The sequence below is a fragment of the Camelus dromedarius genome, chromosome 18 (assembly GCF_036321535.1).
Source record: "Camelus dromedarius isolate mCamDro1 chromosome 18, mCamDro1.pat, whole genome shotgun sequence".
NCBI lineage: Eukaryota > Metazoa > Chordata > Mammalia > Artiodactyla > Camelidae > Camelus > Camelus dromedarius.
The window spans coordinates 45,225,172-45,245,548 of NC_087453.1; the positions used below are offsets into that span (position 1 = coordinate 45,225,172).

At 56.9% G+C, this 20,377-nt stretch overlaps 1 protein-coding gene across 5 annotated transcripts in view; it reads right to left on the bottom strand.

The window, feature by feature from the left end:
* Window positions 1–786: 786 nt before the first annotated feature.
* RALGAPA2 (Ral GTPase activating protein catalytic subunit alpha 2) overlaps window positions 787–20,377 on the bottom strand; it is a 264,651-nt gene continuing 245,060 nt past the window's right edge. For 4 of the 5 annotated variants that reach the window (XM_064475925.1, XM_064475924.1, XM_064475923.1 and 1 more), the window contains one exon: window positions 10,691–19,147. In XM_064475925.1, coding sequence (XP_064331995.1) covers window positions 19,113–19,147 — 35 coding nt within the window. In that variant the 3' untranslated portion in view covers window positions 10,691–19,112. Of the gene's footprint in view, window positions 4,007–6,736; window positions 6,777–10,690; window positions 19,148–20,377 lie in introns of those variants that run through there. The other variant, XM_031434392.2, reaches the window with a different exon arrangement.

The window sequence follows — 20,377 nt, forward strand, 5'->3', positions numbered from 1 at the left end:
GGACCTCCGAGCTCCTGCTCCTGCTCCTGCAAAAGCTGAAAAAGGCACCTGGGTCCCTGGTGAGGTCACCAAAGCGTCTCCGAAGTACACGTGCTCAACAAGTATTTGCTAACTGGACAAATGGATGCTTTTTGACAAAGCCTGATTGTCTAACGTCCTGGAAGCTCCCTGCTGCCCAGAGCAGGGGAGCAGCCGGATGCTGGCAGGGCCCACCCGGCGGAGGGGTCCGAATGTGAGAGCTGGGGTCCTGAGGTGGGGCCGCAGCCCAGCTTCAGCCGCACCGAGGCTGGGCGTTATTTCGTAATTACCTCTTGTCTGTTGCTCATTCATGAGACAAACCCTCAAGGCTGGCCTCTCACTACCAGGGTCAGGGACTCCGGGGCTCTGGAAGGGCGCTGGCGCAGGAGGCTGCCCTGGAGGGGCGGGGCCACAGCCAGGCTCATCCTGGGCCTTGGACACCAAGCGCAGGGATACAGGCCCGGCTACCTGACCCCGGCGAGGGGATGGACTGTGATGCACATGGTCAGAGACGCGGGGCTCGAGTCCTCCCGTGAGTGGTTCCCAGTGTCTGTCTTGTGACCCGAGAGGTCACTTTTACAAAAACGCACCTGTCATCTTCCCTGTGTCTGTACTGGCCACCGTTTTGGATACATCTTTAGGCTTTGGTTAAAAGCAAATGCTTTTGAACATCTTCGTCTGATAAAGATGTAAACCACCTTTTGTTAGATGCCAGGATAAACTTCCTACAAACTATCATGAGAACAAAACAAACACGTGGCACAGAAGTGCTGTTTCTACTTTATTAAGTCGTCACAGTAAATCAGACAGGAAGAGGTTAAACTGGAGAGTCCGGAGCGCTCGCCAGGGAGCCCGGGCCCCGCCCCCGCGGTGCGGCCCCGCCCACACGTGCCTGCAAAGTGGGTGATAGGCCCCTCTAAGCCCAGATGTGGAGCATTAAGAAAATTAAATAACGAGAGAAGCAAAATAAAAATCAAACGACGCACTATAACTTAATTTACCGTATTTATCAATTTTTTCCCCTTATGTGCATGTACTAAATATTGCAGACCTGAAGACAGAGGAAAACATCCGTTTCACGTGTGGGTCATACTGAGCGCGAGGAGAACGTGGCTGTTTCCTGCTGCGTTTCCCTGCGGATGCGAACATCCCCCCTTCAGTAGCTACAAAAGGTAACACAGCCACGCGTGAGACATCGCAGTGCGCATGGAAGGATCCCTCAGACCTCCAGATACAGACAGGACAGGACAGGAAGCGCGGGGGTCACGCCCGAGGACAGTCAGGAAGACGCGACCCGCCGCGTCTGCACACCCGCACCGTCTCCTTGGTGAGGCGGCGGCGGATCCATCAGCCCCACGCGCAGAGTCAAGTCTGAAGCCCCTCCTTCCCTCTGGCTCTCCGGAAGGGCGGCCTGAACCACTGCGCTAGTCACTCCCCCAAGCTGAGGTCCTCACTCCTGTCTGAGTTAAGGTTTCACTATTTAAAATGCCATCATTTTGTGGAATTACTATATATTTTTTTAAGTATGAAAACCTACTCAGTGGGACTACTGAACACCAGCTTTGCTTTAGGTGGAGATCAGCAAAGAGAGGAGAGGGACTGGGCTGGCCCTGCCTGGAGGCCGGCGAGTCTTATCCATTTTGGGCCAATTAGGGCCATTTTTCTTTACAGACGGCTGACCTACTAATGTGACGAGTCAGCACTGTAACTCAGGTGGGTCCCCCCCGGGATGAGCGATCCTCGGCTTTTGCAATTTTGCTGAAAGGCATTTATTACAGAAGCACAATATTTGCTTTTCTGAGAAAAGAACAAACTTGATCATTTCAATTTTCCACCCCAAATAACAAAAATGATTCAAGTCCACGTGATTGCAAGCAAACCTGGTTGCCAGACTCCCTGTTCCCCAGTTCCAAATCTCCAAGCCAAAGCTGTTACTGAGAGTAGCCGTGAAACTGCTGGCTGTCACCTGGGGTCACGAGGTTGTCAAAATCCTCAGGGATTCTAGGAAGGTCTACTTACCTGCTACCCACAACTGACTTTCCCATGACAGGTCGGGGAGATTGGTTCCTAGAGAGAAAATGGAACCACGGAGCAGTAGTCCAGGGGAGTTTAATAGGCCCTCCTAGTCCTGACACAGACCAAATTCAGGAACTCTGCAATGGGGGATTTTCTAGAGCCTGAAGGTGAAACATTCCCCCAGAGGCTGTACCGTCTGAGCCCAGGGGGGACTCCGGGGCCCAGGAACGAGGGGTGCTCTCCTGCCGGAACCAGGGCTGGGAGCTCTGTAAACAGCAGATGGCACAGCAGTACGTGTCGAGTCTGAGCCACAAGGGCCAAACGATACGACCAGAAAGCCCACGCCATTGCACACTGGCGGGGGGGGGGGGGGCGTGCGGAGGAAAACAGGAATCGGGACATTTGCTGACAACAGAGAACGCTGCCGCTTCCGGTCTCCCTTCATGTTACCACTGAGCCCCCAGTGACTCTGGCCTGGGAAACGTCTCTGGTTCTCTCTGGTGCAGACAGCGCTCCAGCTGCCCCGGTCTGGGGGCCTGGCCTCAAGCCCCACCCGCAGTCCCCTGGAAAGCAGAGAAACCAGCTCTCTCCAGAATGCAGGGTCCCCTCCTTCTAACAGGTATGGCCTTCTCAACCCTGTCTCACTGTCCCCAAAGCAAGGCTGGCTCCTGGTCTGCCTGTTTCTCCTGCAAAGGCCAGGTCCAAGCCAAACCAACTGGGTAGCTGACTGTCAGTGAAGGTGGCCACTCTGCTGGGGTGAGGGGCTTGGAGGAACCCCCAGGCAGGTGGCCACGGCAGGCTGGGGTACACGCAGGTGGGGGCAAGGGCTGGGAGGCAGAGGGCAGGGGAGGGCGGGGAAGCCCCCACATGGAGACCCTCTGGGCCCTTAGCTGGCGGCTCCTGCACTCTGAGCCCAAGGCTGTCACCCTGGAGACGGCCCGACGGCCTAGGTGACCAGCAGAGGCCTGCACCCAACACTCGCTGACCCCACCAAGGGCGCCGGGCAAGCGCACGCGGGGGGTGGGGCTTTTCACTTTTCAGCTTCTTTTTTAAAAACAGGCACACCTGGCCTTCCTTGGAGCTGAATGGGTAAAAAGCAGGGCTCAGCCCCCTTTCTGGGGATCTGTCACCCGACACTCCAGGAGCCGGGACCTGGGTGTGAGGCCCTCAGGGCAGTCGGCAGGGCCGCCAGCGTGGGCCAGGCCTCTGGAGGCGGATGCACATTCCAGGGGCCCGTCTCAGGCCAGCGCCCAGGCCGCACGGATGCCTGGACGGCTTCCTGACCCGCGGGGGGGTTCTGCAGGCAGGACCCTCCGTTTCTAGTCACCTGCGCGCGCTCTGCTGGGCGCCTCACCGTCACCCTGGCACAGCCAGGGCCAGGAAGCCTCTCCGGAGGTAGCGGGTGGCGGGAACCAGGTGGAAGGAAACACAGCAGGAGAGGTAAAACTTCTCCTGGGCTCCGGACCCGAGGGAAAGCCAATTTCCACGATGATGACATTTTTGAGTAAAGCAGGAGTCCTCACAGAAGCACCAGCAACATCAAGGCAGGGAAAACCTCTCTGCAGCAGTGTCACGAGCTTTGCGGGCCCCTGGGTGAAGCAGGGAGGGCTTACAGACGAGAGGAGCCAGCCGCCCCCCCCTCCCCCAGAGCCCGGAACCTTCTGTCTCCTCGGCGGGCAGCCCCCCCACCCCCAGCGCCACATGACAGTGGGCTCATCTCTGGTTGGGGGGGGCCCTTTCTTTTCTTCTTCCAAAGCCCGAGGCACATGAGACGCCACTGCCAGTTGCAAAGTCTGATCTGCAGCACTTCGGTGGGGCTCCCCTCACTTCAGAAGCCCGGGGACAGGAAGACACTCTGAGGGCGCCCGCAGAACCGCAGCATCCCCAGAGTCTGGGTTAGGGGGTTCAGGTGGGGAATGGGGGCATCTCCTCTTCTGCTCCTCCCCCGGAGGCTCAGCTCGGTGGCCAGGCCCTGGAAGGAAGCAGAGGGAGGCCTCATGGGCACAGGTTGGAGGCAGGGTGTGGGTCTCAAGACATGGCCTGGGAAGCGGACTGGACCCCACCCTGCTCCCAGCACTGGGACGAATGCTGGACGAATCCACACACCGAGGTCCTCCCGGCTCCCGGCCTTTGCTCTGGGCTTGCCCGAGGTGTGAAAGGAGCTGTGGACCTTTTGCAAATTAACTGGGCCTCATGGTCCAGTCTGCAAGCAAAGACGGAAGAGAAAAGGCCCTGATGACAGTGGGCAGTGCGGGCATGGAGCATCTCTGCCCAGAGTCAGTGGAGAAGCAGGAGGACCTGCAGGGTGGGACCCGTCAGTGTTCTCACATAGGCTGACATATTGGGGCTTTGCACCACGAGTACAAACTCTATTCCCCCAGGAGCCGGAGACGGGAGGTCAGGACTGATGGACCGCTGCTGAGCTCCGGAGGGAAAGGAATGAAGCTGGAGTCTGCGTGCCCTGCCCCCCAGGGCTGCCTGCGTGTCCCCCCGCAGGGCTGCTCAGCGCTCAGAGGGACCCGGGCGCCGGCTGCTGCAACACTCGGCCGCTGTTGCTGACACAGGTCCCTGGGGCCGGGCTTCGAGGGAGGCCCGTTTCATCACCCTTCCCCTCGTAACCTATTTTTAAACCCTTCTGGGTGACACCCCACGCTTCCTCAAAAGCAGACTTTCTAACCTCCTCCGGCTTGCTTCACTTCCAGAGCTTTGGCCTTTCACATTTTTACGACTACTGGCCTTTGAAATTAATTTACCTAAGTTATCTTTCGCACAGACAGCATCTTCTTTCATTTTCTGCCCTCACCTCACTGTTTCCAGGGAGAGCCTCTGAGATCAGTACCCGTGAACACGCTTGGACTGGAGGAGACGCCCTCCCCGGTGCTGCTATGAAACCGAGATCCCCCAGCCCAGGCTTCGCTGTCTCCTCCCTTCTGGTCCCAGGAAGGTCGGGTAGAGAGAGTTCTGGGCCCTCTCCTGCTGCTTTCGTCCTTGAAAACGGGCTGCTTTTAACAAACGCAGCACAGCCATGCTGTCACCCGAGGCGGGGACGGCACTGGTGACGGACATCGTCCCAGCCCCTTGGAGCCAGAGGTGGGCATCAGCGTGGGGTCCCAAGGTGCAGGGGCAGCAGGGGAACAACCCTGATTCAATCCCAGGTAAAACTCCATTTTGAAATACCGCCCCTTCAAACTACGAGACCTCACGTTGCTAACTAGGACCCATGCCACCCACTTTGTAAGCAGAGCCATTGGGAGACAGAAACAAAAAAAAACAAGTAAATGAGAGAGAAAGTGGTTTTCAAAGATCTGATATTAAATGAGAGTAATTCTGGGTCAGAAGGGAAACACTGAACTCCCCACCCCCACCAAGGAGACAGGAGGGTGCCCCTCGAGGTCCTGCACGGCAGTGTGGGGGGCGGGGGGCGATGCCACCCTGGACAAGCCCTGAAGCTATGCAGCCACGGGAGGGCAGTGCCCCCCAGGAAGGTCCCACGTTCCTTGGGTCCCCACCTTTCCGCTGGCACCTCCTGGCTGGCGGTGGCTCCTGCCAGGCCAGCCACACCCATGACTGACGGGGAGGCAGCAGCCGTGGACCGAGCATGCTAGGCCGCCTCTAACTGGGGCGACTGCACTCCTGCACCCCCTCGGCCTGTCCCTCCTTTGGGAAGCCGGGTCTGTCCAAAGGACACCAAAGCCCCACTTTGCTGCTTTTGTGGCAAGAGCAGGGGGACGCAGGTTGAGGGGGGTCTCCCAGCAAACACAGGCTTCTGCATGAATCCCTGCTGCTGGTGGGGTTAAGAAAGAGCAGCCGGGTGGGAGGGTCAGCCCCCTAAGCCAGCGGCCCCGCCCGGGCGAGGAGGGTAAACCAAGGATCCAGACCTAACCTCCGGCTTCCGCGTTCACTCAGCAGCAGCAGCGTCTGCACCACCGCCCCCCTCTGGTGACAGGGCTGAAAATGACAGCCCCTCCCTGACCTTCTGCACCATCGTCACCCGGTCCCCTTTCCACCGGTGGACCCACGAGCCAGTACAGCCGGCCACCCCGCTGGGTTTTCTGCTGGCACTGCCTGGAGGTGGCCGCTGCCATCGGTGCACACGGGAAGGGCCCGGACCCCGGACGGGGCAGAATGGGGAGGCCCACGGAGGTCACACCTGCCGCGGCCGGCCTGCCCTCTGGGCCCTACCCTGCAGCCATGCGGGGTCCTCCGCCCTCTGTGCTCCCCCAGCTTTTGTCTGCTCTCCCACTCCCAGCTGCTTCATTCAGCACACCCAGGACAGCCTGCCCCCCAGCCCAGGCCTCGGGGGCCCCTCGAAGGCCAGCGGTCAAAGGCCGGCCCGCACGTGCCGCGTCTTATTGGCCCATCTCAAGACCCCGCTCCTCCTGGCTCGGCAACAAAAAAGGGGGAGGCCCCGGTCCCCGGGCTCCCCGAGGCCCCGCACACAAAAGGGCGGCGACAAAGACATTTTCTGGGATGGCAGGTGTTGGTGTCTGATTCCGCCCAGAGTACAGGGGCAGGAGTGAGGCGAGGCCGGGTCTCCCGCGTGGGTGGGCAGCACAGACACGTGGGCAGAGCCCCTCAGTGGCGGTGGTGGGGTGGCAGGAACCGGTGGGGGCATCTCAGGGCCATGTCAGCCACGGAGGAAGGGAGGAGGGTCCCTGAGGAGCAGGGCGGTTGAGCAAATCTGCTGAAGTGTCAGTCTTACCTTGTTCAAATCCTGCGGGGAGACCCTTCGGTTCTTTAATCTGCAGGAAAGAACATAAAATCAAATGGGTGCAAGCCCGCACCTCCCAACTCACGAACACGGTGCTCATCATATGCTTCCCCCTGGGCTGCCTGAGTGTCCCTGCAGCCTCGGAGGGCATCACAAGCTGGAAATTCACCTAAATTTCGACTTGGAAGGACAGAGTGGAGCTGCCACCACACGCCTAAGTGTGACATGAAGGTGACACTGGCTCTCCTAGGATGCGAGACAGATGCTGTTGGGAGCCCCAGCGACCGGGCGGCACCGACCACTGTATCCTCCCCCCACTGCCCGGCCAGCATTTCCTAAATATTTGGCCTAAAACACAGTCAAAGATGAGAGTTGGAAGTCAATGGGTGACCTGAAAAAATAAAGTATCCAAGTTTACGTGGCTCTCAGCTTCATTTATGGACTTTGGAGTGGCACACAGTGTGCTGATTTGGTACAGGTGTCACCTGCGGTGTGACGGTCCTCAGGGAGGAAGCACACGTCGTGCTGGGCAGAGGTGGCTGCAGAGGGAACCCTGCAGTGGCAAAATTGGGCTGTAAGCTCACCTCACTCATGGAGCAGTGGGGGCCTGGCAGTCCCACCAAGCCTGGGAGAGGCTCTGAGCCTGTCCGCGCTCTGTGACCGTCTTTCTTGATCACCCCATGCCTCCCACGGCTGCCCTAGTTTCCATGTGAGTTTCCTTAGCAAACGCAGCCTCTCTCCGCATCAGGGGACAGCCCCTCACCCCAACCCCCACAATGCTCCGAATTCACTGTCACCAGACCACCACCACATCCGGACAAAGGACACTTGTCGGTGACATGGCCTGCTGTCTACACGGCCACAGTTGTAAAGATCGTCTGCTGACCTCGCCTGCCAAGGCTGGCACAGTGACCAGGGCCAGCTTTGAAGACGGATGCTGCTGGAGGAGGCACCTCTGATACATCCTAGGTGGGGCTCTCCGAAAGGAATGTGGACTTCTCTGATTTTCCAACCTGTCGATGAAAATTCACTCCTCCCAACCCTCCAGAATTGTCTGGGGTTGGGAATTTCAGGACAAGTAACTGAAGAAAACGATCCAGTGGCATCCTCTGCCTTCCCTGACTTCCAGCCACCACTGGCTGCTCCCTCTTCACACAGCGCTCGGTTTCTGGGGGCACAGAAGTTCTCGGGCAGTGTGGCTCCTGGTGCTTGACCAGGAAAGTTCCTGTGGAACCTCTAGACAATGTGACTATCTAGACACCCTGTCTTCCCCCCGCGCCCTGTGTGCTCACAGAGGACGGCAATTGAAGAACATCTCTGCGGGGGTCTTCCCTGAGTGGGGGGGCTTCCTGGGGCCCCGGGCTGCTGACCTTCTCCAGTGCAAGCAAGAGGTCTCCCCACGCAGGGGCTCCTTGGCCCCCCTCCCCTGCAGTCCTCAGCCCTGGCTATGCTGGGCGTCCAGGCACCCGATTGGTGGAACCCAGAAAGCAGACGGCGCGACTGACAGTGGAGGGCTTGTTTGTAATTGCTGCTGAGGACCGCTCGCTCCTCTCCCGGCGTGTCCCCAGATGCAGCCCGGTGTGGCGTGCTGGACCAGACAGAGTGTCCCAGAGACTGCCAATCCCTGGGTGAGTTAAGGAGATGCAAAGACAGAGACAGTTGGGGGCTGCTGGAATTATTCCACGGGGCTCAAATGTCACTTGCCCTGACACACAGACAGTGCCACCAAAGGGCGGGGCCCCGTGCCTGGAACAGAGGAGCAGACTGTCAGCTTCCTGACACGTCCCTGGGGGTCGGCGTGAGGAATCCGCTAACCTGGGCAGTGCTGGGAGGCACCGGAAGAGACCGCTGTGCCTAGAGGTGCGTGATGCTGGGGGGCCGCGGGTGGAGACACAAAGCATAATGACTCCATCCTTTCATCGGCTGGGCACCCTGGTACGTGCCAGGGACTGCTCTAGGCTCTGGCCACAGCAGCAAAGTAGCTAAACCCCCGACTTGGTGGGGGGCGGAGTCGGCAGAGGGGCTCCCGCGTGCTGTTGGGGGCAAAAATATCTTACCCTTTTATAGGATAAAGCCCAGATGTTTGCAGGGTAAATAAACAGGTAAATGGTATTTCTGTGGTGTTCTGGGCGAGGGGGCAAGTTAGGAAATAAAAATGTCTTAGAAAAAACATTTTCAAACTACAAAACAATGTCTTAGAAGTCCCCACGGTGGGGCAATAGTGAAAAAAGGAGGAGAAACACCAAATGCTGGGTTACTATGTGTCTTACATTCAAGGTCTTTCTTACACGTTAGTGGTGCTGGAAAGCGGAAGTCGGCCCCGCTCACGTCTGAGACTGACCCATCTGGGGAGACCCTTCGGGAGGAACTCTGACACCAGCGGGCCAACCGCGGCCACTCGGGGGCTCAGACGCAGAGTGGGAGCCTGGAGGAGCCAGGGGCGCTCTTATTAAAGACGCCCTGCTTCCTGGGCCTGCGCAACTCCTCCGACACCTGGACGCCAACAAGGACTTGGAGAAACACAGCAAGCAGCCGCCGTGGCTGGAGGTCCGTGGTGCTCTGCACAGCTCTGCCGAGCAGAGGCTTGGCAAGCACAGGTGGGCCCTTCTGGGGCCCGTTTCCCCTGCCTGTTCTCATCGGGAGGGCAAAAGCGCCAGGATTTGCCCCACGTCTCATCTCTGAGGCAAGGCTGCCCAGGGACCACGCTGGGCAGGGTCAGACCAGAAAAGTGGCAGCTCTCCCTGGGTCCTTGTTACTGAGCAGTCAGTGTGGGAAACGATTAACTGGTCCAAGATAATTAGGGAAGGGCATGGTTCTGAGAGCTGGCCTGGGCGAGGAGGGAACCTGGATGGGAGCTAAACGTCCTCCCAGCAGGAAGGCAGACAGAGCGGGGACGGAGAGCCGCTGGCCCATTTAGGCCCTTGGAAGGGCTCTGAGGACGGGAACAGGTGCAGCCACAGGCGGGGCGGGCCCCACACTCCGCTCGCCACTGGCAACCCAAGACCCGTGGGACTCAGCCAGCCTCATCACCATCTCCAAATGGCCCAGGACGCCTTCCAGCAGTGCTGGCTGTGGCCTGGCCCCGGCCCCGGCTCTGGGCTCTGCTTCCTCTTTTTGGTCGCTGGTCTTGCCCGTTGACTTTGATTCTGAAGCAGAAAGCTGGGACAGCTGGGCCGAAAGACCAGCAGAGAGAGCACGTGGGCTGCACCTGTGTGGGCTGCGGCCAGTGGGCGGGACGTTCACAAAAACGCTTGTCTGGCATTTCTCTCGTCCCCTTCCACGACTATAATGTCCTCTTACCGATCTATGACTGAGTTTGACTAAATGCTAAATTGAAGATTAATATCAGGTCAGCCCCTCATGGAGAAAGATGTCTCCAGACCCTCCTGCCATCTCCCAGAACGTGACCACCGAGATGGCTGCCACACCCCGCCACGGCGAGGCTGTCCATCGAACCAGATTGAATTCATGTCTCAAAATGGAAAAACAGTACAGATGTGTTCACAGCGGCGATGTTCGTAAAAGTTAAAACACAGAAACAACTCAAACGTCCATCAAATGATGACTGGAACCCAAACGTCGCCGACGCTTACGATGGGGTATTATCTGGCGGTGAAAGTTACTAAAGGGCTGATACAGGCGACGGTGTGGACGGCCCTTGGGAACCTGTGGAGTGACAGCAGCCAGCGGGCGGGGACCATGTGCTGTACAACCCCTTTAAACAAGACGCCCGGAACCCGCAGATCCCAGAGACCGGAAGCAGACTGGTGGCTGCTGGGGCGCGGGTCGGGACGGATGCGGGTTGACCGCTAGTGGGCTTCGTTTTTGCTTTGTTTTTCAGGAGGGACGAAATGTTCTATACTAGATTGTGGTGACGGTTGCACAACCTCGTGAACATCCTAAAAACACTGAATTGTGTTCTTTAAATAGATGAATTATATGGTCTACGAATTATATTTTAATAATGTTTTTAAAAATGGCAAAAAAGAATAGAAGGTGGTCTGGGCAGCCTTACTGCCTCCACCTTTCCAAGAGTGACACGACAGAGGTGGCTCCAAGTTCGAGGGGAAATAAACCCCTCTGCGGGCCCCGGGGAGGCGAGGTTTCGCACGCGCCCAGCACCTCGGCTCCCGGCCATGGCACCCACTTCTCACCACCCTCAGGCCAAGGAAACGGTGCTGCCCCTCGGGTGACACACTGGTCTCCCTTCAAGCTTGTCTCTCAGTTTTATTCCAACTTCCGTTTATCTGCTTTCTAATAGCTCAGGCGTGGCCGCGGGTGGTGAGCGGGGCTCCAATGGGATTCTGTGTGCCCCTCAGGACTGGGTTTTAAGTTCCCTGATAACTGACGGCTCCAGGAGATGCCGCACTCACGTCTGTGTTGACTGTGGGGACACTGAGCTCCGGTGCTGGTCTGAGGCTCTGAGGAAGCAGTAAGGACACAACGGGCTGGCTGGGTCTCGCTGATAAAAGCTGTTTTGTGGTTTCTGGACGTGAAGGAAGCCCCTCGAGCCCACGGCTTAGACGTCTCCCCGGGGGCACCATCCGCGTCCTGCAGTAGGAAGTACTTCGGTAGCTTTCACTTAGGCTTCTCAGTGACCCGTGCCAAAGTGGGGATGCGTCCGTGGTACACGCTTCACAGGCCATCAGTCCCATAAAATATCCTTTAAAATCCTTTAAGACAGTTCTTTCTGCCTTGGGGAGGGACATTTTGCCTTTGCCACAAAAGCAGGGCTCCCTGGCCCTGCACCCTGTCATTCGCTTCATCCAGTGTGTTCCCCACAGCAGGGTCCTTTCAGGGTGGGGGGCAACGAGCCTTGTTTGGAGAAACTGGACTTGATCTGACGGGGGACAAAACCAACATTTCTCAGTTTCAAAACTACCGAAGGGCTCGTCTTGCTCTGCGAGGGCAGAGGCTGCCGCGCACACAGCACACGGCAGCCCTCCACGCCGTGTGAGGAGCCGTACCTGCTCCCTGCTGCTCGAAAGGCCGAGTCCGACAGCGCGGCGGGCCGGGGACGCCCGCCTCCGGGCCCAGCTCCTCTGGTAACTGGGAGCCATCTTCAGTCTCTTCAAAGCTGTGCCACGTACAAGAGAGAGGCTGTGCCACGTACAAGAGAGAGGTGCCCACCAGATACTTCACTCTGGCTCAGGGGTTCACGGTCACCCAATGCTGGTGTGAGTCTGGGGGCTCTCAGGTGGGTGGGATACATGCCTGCAGGTCAGAATTCCACCTGCGCCCTCTTCTCCCCCTGCCAGGCAGACTGACCCCTCAAGGAGGGTGTCACTGAGTCACCTGTGCGGCCTGAGTAGGGCTTAGTTCCGTGGTTCTGAGTACCTCTCCAGGGGCCCCATCACCACATCTCCTTCCCCAGTCAGACGCACATCACTGCCTGCTGCGAGCTGGGTGTCAGGCGAACATGGTGGGTGAGAGGTCACTGAGCTTGCCCCCTCCCCCGAGGAACAGCCTCCTCGCAGAAGCCAGTGCCATCTCTCCAGACAAGAACTGTATTGGGTCACCCCCTGAGTAACACCCTCGGGGAGCTGCCCGTGGACCCCTCCTCAGCACCTTCCCCCCTCTTCCCATGAACAACCACCACTCGCTGCTCCCTGAGTGCACCAGCAAAGCTCCTGCCTCAGGGCCTTTGTTCCTGCTGTTCCCTCTGCCCAGAACAAACGCTCCCCACCCCCTCCAGATTCCCAGTGGCTCGCTCCTCCTTCAGTTTCCTCAGGGGCCACCTTCTCAGGGAGGCCAGTCCCACCCCCGTATTGGTCTCAGCAGCGCTCCTCACTGTCCCAAGTCTCTCTGGCATGAATGTGTGCAGGCACCGACGCTCGGGGGGGCGGGGTCAGTGTGATGGTCTGAGGGAGCTGCAGCTCCCATCCAGCTTGGCTGCATCCAAGGTGTGCGAGCCCCTGGACCAAGCTGGACCAGAGATTTCGTGTCTAAGTATGGCTCCCAGCATGTCAGCAGCCTTGGGTAACGGGATAAAGAGCAGAACCAGAGCCAGCGGCCTGAGACGTCTCCTTGCAGGCGGCCGCCTTTCCTCTGAGGCTCTCACCCCCTATGCTCCCCGGTCGCCCAGGGCAGGGGCGCCTAGCCGCAGAGCTGCACGCCTGATGTCACAGGGGGCTCGGATGACACCCAGAGCCAGGCTGCTTCTTGAGCTGCTGCTCCTGCCTGAGGGACGCAGCCAGGGAGCAGGGTTCCCCTACCTACCAGGCAGGCTCGGGGATGCTCCAGCCGCGGGGTCTGCCCAAGCATTCTCCAGCAGCAACGCCCGGCCCCCTTGGCTTCCTGGTTTTGCCTGAGATGCGGGCTGCGGGGCGCAGCCTTGCCAGTGAGTCCTGGACGGCCACAGCGGCTTCCCTCAGCCCCAGAGATCTCTCGGATCGGCTGAGCCTGCTCAGAAGAGATGCTGGGTGGCAGCTGAGCGTGCCGGGAGGCAGGGCCACCGGTGCGGGCGCAGGTGGGTGGAGCGTGTCCTCTGTGCACCTGGGATGCATGTCCTTCAAGTGGTCTAAAGATGCTGCTGATTCTTTCTCAACGCCCTGCAGTGCAGCTGCGAGGCTTCCTACGTGCTGGGAAATGAGTTCTGGCCACGTCAGCGCTGTACGCTTTACGTAATCTTTTAAATTTTTTTTATGAAGTTGACTGGCATGTTTCCCATTTTTAAGGGACTTCTTTTCAGCCTTTTGAGGGACTTCAGAGGCTAACGGCAAAGGAGGAACCGGCTTTTCTCTTTACCATGCCATGTAGAGGTTCATTTCCTGGTTATCACCACGTATCCTTCTGGAAAGGGAGAGTATACAATATTCTTTCTCTTTTCTGTCTGCAGACTTAACTGCTGCTAAGAGAGTTCCAGTTGGCCTTTGCTCTGGTTGTTGCTAAGCAGAAATTCAAGCGAAATCATCGAGACTTCCAGGAACCCACCCTGATGGCTGAGGGAATCCATTCCACCTGCTGGAACCAGGACATGGGGGTCCAGCCACGCCTCACAAGGAGCATAAACCTGGGGTGTCAGAACCCCCGGACTCTCCTGAAGCACATTCTCAAGGTCATTTCAAATAAGCGTTTGGAATCATTTCCAAAAACCATCTTGTGAGAAAAATTGCTGGTACCTGCCGGCCATCTCCTGGCAACAGCTGGAGTGTCCCCGGGGCCGTAATTAACAGCGAGGCAGGAAGAAGATGCCACTCACGCTAAAATCCCTGCAAGACTAAGACAGCAGGGCTAACCGAACGCGGCCTTCACAGGAGACATAGCAGCTTCGCGTTCTCCCGAGGAGCAAATTAAATGTCATGTCGACACTTCGGAACGAACAGCCTCGGGTCCTGCCTTTTCCCGGGAACCTGGGAGCAGCCTCCGCTCCTGCCCCGGGCAGAGGGTCCCCACGCTGGCTCTGAAGGGGTGGTTTCTTCCTCTCTGCATCTTCTCCTCCCTGTCCATGGGCCTGCCAGCTCTCAGCCAGACTGACTAGCAGGATGCTCAGAGGAACATCCAACACGTCAGGAAAGTCTTCATTCCTTCCAGGCTCACGAGGTAGACGGCACAGCCCGGCTCAGGAAAATCTCGACCCAATGGACCCAAACCCTGGTGACTGTCTTTTTTCCCTGATGCACCTTTTTGACATGCAGTTGTGGTGTGGCACTAACTTATCTGGGCTTAATAATAAGCCCATTGTGGTGATTCATGAGTATCTGCTTTTCCCTAAAAAGATGTCAGGCTCCAGAAGGGGAGGGGAGAGATGGAGCACAGGTCTCCAGAGCCGCCCGTTTCCCCCTCAATGCCAGCCCAGTCCCACCCAGGGGAGGTGCAGGCAGTGCAGACGGGGCGGCATCTGACAGGTGCACCGTCATTTTCTATATGATCAAGTGGGACACACGTTTGTCTCATCTCTTCCCTGACACTGGGGAAAGCACCAGAGCTATGGAGGAAAACATGAGGCCAGGTGTGGTGCCCAACTGTGCAATCGAGAATTCTCTTTAAAGCCCTCGATACCATTTATGAAAGCATCCTAATCAAGTTTCAGTTATGCAAACTGTCACCTACTCTGTGGATGGACCAGGCTCGGAGCCGGGGAGGGAGGGGAGATAAGACCCAGGTGTTTGTTCTGCCTCCTGCATCAGGCTGGACACACATCTGTGGGCTGGAGACATGCCCGTATCCCTGAGAGCAGCAGCCTGGCTCTGGCTGGCCCGCATTCCTGTTGTCCTCCTGGCGCAGATGTTATAAGAAATTGATGCCTCATTCTCTAAAGAAATGATGGCGCATCAGAGAGAGAAGGATTGCTTACACATACACAGAGCCTTCCACACGCTGAGAAGAATCAAGATGTAAGTGATGACAAGTCAGAGGCACCGAGACCAGGACGCAGCAGAGGCGCCTTCATGCAGGACACCGGTTCTCAGCCCTGCTTAGTTCTGAACAGGGAGTCCCCACGCCCAGGCCACACCCAGACCCAAACGTCTTCACCTCTGGTGGAAGGACGCAGCATAGGGCTGGACCGGCTTCGTGGGTGACCCGGTGCACAGGTGAGCCAGAACCACTGGGTTTGGGCAATAGGATTATGGGTTAAAAAACCCAGCACCTCCAGCCACTGTGGTCCTGTTTGCACCCCCCACCCCCCACCCCATGAGACAGGCTGATGCAGGCAGAGCCGGGCTCCAGGGAGACAGCAGAAGTCGGGAGGCGCAGGGTCCACATGGAGCAGGAGGACGGCGGCTGTGTGCACAGGACAGTGAGGAAAGCCCAACAGGCAGGGTGGCGAGGTGACAGCCCAGGGGACACCTGCTGGGCCCCCTTCTCAGACACACAGTAACTTGTTGAGTCCTTACGGGGCCTCTGGGGGCCACTTGGAGGCACCACTCTCACGACCCACTTTCCAGAATCGGACGCCGGGCTGCAGAGTGACCACAGGCTGGACCCAGGCGACAACAGAGCCCTGCTCTCTGAGACAACACGTCCTCCCTGCAGCCGGGGAGGCCGGCTCCAGGGGGAGGGTTTGGCCAGCATTGAACTCGGGAGCCCAGGAGGACAGTGGGGCTGGAGAGGCCGTGGAGAGGAGCAGGGGGAGGAGGAGGCCCGCCTGGAGGGAAGTGTGCAAACCCCGGGAACCCGGCTGGTGGACAGCCTGGGCAGCGGATGTGAACGCAGGGCTCCGGTGGATCCTGCCGGTGCTCCCGGATCCCCCAGGACATCAGAAGCTTCTTGAAGCCTCGGGACGGCCGCTGGGGCCCCACAGCCCACCTGCCTGCCCCGTGGGAGCGCCCCACGTGCGTCTGTGGACTCAGCGAAGCCAATGCGTGTTCTGGGCTTCCGGTCCCCTACCTGTTGGGGGTGGCTGGCTGGAAGGACTTTGCAGCTACAACTACGAGGTGACCCACAGACTGTCACTGTCACACGTGTCTGCTGGCCAGCGGACACACATGGCCACCCTGACAGGAATGACAGGAACCCATGACGTCACACAGCAGGTTCTGGTGACCTAAGTGCCTGCGGTTTCCGGTCACGTGGCATCTTTCCAAACTGCACTCTTACCTCATGAAGACTTTCTGAAGAACCACGACGAGGACGCAAGAGCCTCCCCGAGCGCGCGCTGTTTGAGGACTTCCTGGGACACTGTTTGCTCCTCTCCTCCCAAGCGCTGCATGGCTTGTCTGGATGGAAACACTCCCTCCTAACTGGCCGGTGAGGAGCTCTGGTACCCAAGGTCTGGTGACAGCGGGCCCGGGGAGGGGTGCCCATGTGAGCCGTGGCGGACGTCGCTAACACGTGCACTGACTCCACTGTGAGGGGCAGAAGCGGGTGGGGGGGGGGGCGAGGCTGTCGGCTCTGAGTCATCCTGCACGGCTGGTCCTCGGCTCATCGGAATGATGGGAGGGGCGAGACATGGTGTCCCCTGAAGTCCCTTCCAGCACCACGTTCCACAGTGCCCTTTGCTGATTTCAGCAACTTTACGAGGAAGGTGAATACAGAGGACGTGCTACTGATCAAACTTTATTCGGACCATTTTAACTGGGAGGGAGGGGCGGAAAGGAGAGGGGCAGATACGGAATGAATCTGTAAGGGGCCCACCCTCAGTGAACGGGGAAAACCTTTCCTCTTCTGCAGGTTACAGTTAGATCCACCTTGTGCTGTTTCTGGGGGTTGACCTGATGGCTAACTGCCCAGCGAATGGTCTCAGGGTCACTGCACGGTGACTAGCCCGAGGCACCCTGGCAAAGGCGCCCCGAGGACGGGTCGGGGGCCTGGCCAGTGAGAGCTGGGTGAGCTCGCACCTCCAGATGAAGGCTGCTGGGTCCTAAAAGCACCCGGTGTAACGTCCACACGCCGGGTTCACTCTGGGACCAACGTGCAGCATGCCTGCCGTCCCACGAGGGGACTTCGTCGGCCACCAGCACGACCCGGTGACACTGGGCAGGGTCTTCTGATAGCTTCCGTGAACTTAACGATTTTCTTGTAGGAAAAAACTACAGGTCTTCTATGAGGCAGGTGAGCACCATCAACCCTTGGAAGCGGACTCCGTGCCACTCTGATCGTGCAGACGGGGGAGCGGACCCTGGGCCACACTGTACACGCAGATGGGGGAGCGGACCCCGGGCCACCCTGCGCGTGCGGACAGGGGAGCGGACCCCGGGCCACCCTGCGCGTGTGGATGGGGGACGGCAGTTCCGTGCAGGCGGCAGGGGCTGCAGCACCCTGAGACCGACTCAGACTAATCCGGTTTAAGCTCCAAATATGACCTACATTAAAAGTGGCAGAATCTGCTGGAGCCTGGTGGGGAAGTTCCTCCCACTGGCTCTCAGTCCCTGAGCCTTCACCATCTCCTCGATCATGAGGGAGGCAGTGCTCCTGACCGCATCTCGGAGAAACCAAATGTGTTTGTGAGGGGCTAACAGATAAACAAAGATCTGTGCTCCCTCTGCTGGCTCCTGACAGCAACGTGAACGCAGAACAGGGCCGTACACAGCGCTGGCATCTTCAGCAAATGCAGTCAGTCCGTTTCCGGAGAAGAACCTCTCATTTAGGTGTTCTTTGAGGAAAACCCATCTTTGTCAACTTCTGAGCAAGGGACTTGAAAATTCTCAATAGCAGGCATCACAGTGCACATGCCGGCGGTCCTCCTCCACCGAACTGCGAGCTGTGACTGTAACAGCGACTTGGGGTTCATTTACCAACAGACACAGTGGATTCCTCCGAGACTTTAAGGTCCAGACATAATCTTTAAAGCCGTTCTGGGGGAAAAAAACCAAACTCAAGTCCAAACTGAAGTTTCTTTTTTTTTCTCCTTTTGTTTTATAAGAGCACCTTCCAAAAAGTAAAGATTTATACTATTTATATCCTTTCCGATAATGTCAAACATTAGACTTGATTTTCCAAGTCATTAGCATGCAGAAGACTGACCTCATGGTGAGCAGATGCACTTGGCTGTGAGCGGCACTGATTACATCAGTCCCAGCCGCTCCGCTTAACCCTTTAGAGGCCTCTCCGCCGGGCCCGGCCCTGGAAACACGCTTGAAAACAGACGTAGTAAGTAGTCCCCCACCCCAGGATGTGTTAAATGCATCTATAAATACATGCATAAAACACATGTACACACACACATACGTGTGTGTGTGTTAACTGCAGCCATTGTTTTAAACACTGGTCACCTTTTAGAAACTGCTGGTCAGTAAGGAAGGAATCAAAGCAGCCCACTCAGAGCTGGGTAGGAAAGCAGCTTGAATGCCTTTTACGCCCTAGGTGTTATCAATAGGAGTGACAGGTCGGGTGGGGTGGCGTCAACATAACATTTTTTCTGATTGGGAAAATAGCTTTTTAAACCTCTTTTTTAAAAGCTGAGACCTACCTATTGGCCTAACAACAAAAGACGCTACATCCTCATCCGTGGTCAACAGTGCGACGTGGGGAGGGGCACACTGCCTTGCCCAGGTGCCCCTCCGCGGGCCGCCGCTGGCAGGCAGCAGTGCGGGGGCGGGGAGCCCGCATTTCCCACGTGCGTCTTCGGGCACAAGCACCCCCACGTAGCACAGCTCTTCCCTACACCTAGGACTTAAAGGCTGACATTAGAGGCCTTCCTTCCAGAAACGGGGCTGCCTGCTGCAAAAAACAGTATGGTTCGAATACAGTGTTCAGGTTCCTCTCCCTGTGCTTGGCGGCGAAGCCCTGTTCCGAGGACACAAAGGAGCCCCTAATTCCTCCGACTGTGCACATGCATGTGAGCGGGGGCTGAGGCCCTGCTCTGACGACATCGCGGCCTGGACGGTCTGATTGGGTCCCAAGTGCACTGTGGGAGCTTAAGCCGCTCAGGGTCAATTTTTCCAGCTGGCTTGTTGCTTGGAAGAGCAGACTTCACCTCCGTTTCTTAGTTTAAGCTGGCTGGCTCGTCTGGGTTTGACTCTACTCGTCCCAGCAAAATAAAAAGACAATGTGAATAAATCAGTGAAAAACGCTTTCATCTGTAAAAGTGAAAACAGACAGGGATAGGGGTTCCTCAAAAGCAAAACTGGCTGTGAGCCGGAAGAGGACGTGGTTCTGAAAGTGTGCCTGCGCACGGGAGAGAAGTCCCCCCACCAAGTTCCAGTTCAAAGCAAGTTCATTTCGGGCTCCTTCCTGATGGCTGTCGTGGGCAGAGACGCAGCGTGTGGGAAGAGAACGTTGTGCCCAGACTCAGAGTCACATTCATGGGCTGGGGTGAGACGCGTAGAAAATGTTACCACCCCACACCGAACACCCTACACCTTGTACGTCGTGAAGCGTGACCCTGATGCCAACCATCTGAAAAGAGGAAGGACGGTGTGTGTCTCGATCCCACCTCTGGTCTCACGTGCCTTTTGTTCAGGCGCCAACGCCCACTCTTAATGAGCCCTCAGGACCTTTATCCGGTCGGCAGATGCAACATTCTTACAGAAGCCTGTCTCCAAACAGCAGGTCTTAAAAAAAAACCCAAATCGCTCCTAGAGGCTCACTTAAGGGGTCACCCATGCATGGACTCATTTGAATTGGTTTAAATAATTATGAACTTTTGGGAAAGATCAAGTTAGTTTACGTAGAGGCTAAAATATACAAGGAAAAGAAAGTTCATCAGTATTTGTTTCAGTAACACCTTAATCATGTAAAGCACAGGGAAATACGTTCAGTATCTTATAATAACCCATAATGAGAAAGGATGTATGTGTATGACTGGATCACTGTGCTGTACCCTAGAAACTAACACAACGTTGTAAATCAACTCTACTTCAATAAAAAAAAATCATAATCAAGAGCCCCAAGAACAGAACAGTTGAGTTAAGTAATGGAAGTATCTCATTACTTCATTTCTTCTAATTTTAAAAAAACAAAAGCTTTCTCAAGAGTTTAAAAAAAAACAACAAACAACCCTGCACTGAAAAACTTGGTCCCCATCCCTCGTGAAGATGCAAAAAAGCTGAATGAGAACTTTTTGTTTTTTCAAAACGAGCTTTGATCCTTTGTGCTCCTTCACCTAAACATCAGAAGTGGTTTTAAACCTGCAGCCAGACTGGGAATGAAATCTTCATTTCTCTTGAAACTGACTTTTTTTTGGTCTTAGGATGTTGGCAGAGTGTATAAGAGAATTCGACTCACTAGCTGCCCTACTTTTTTAACGTG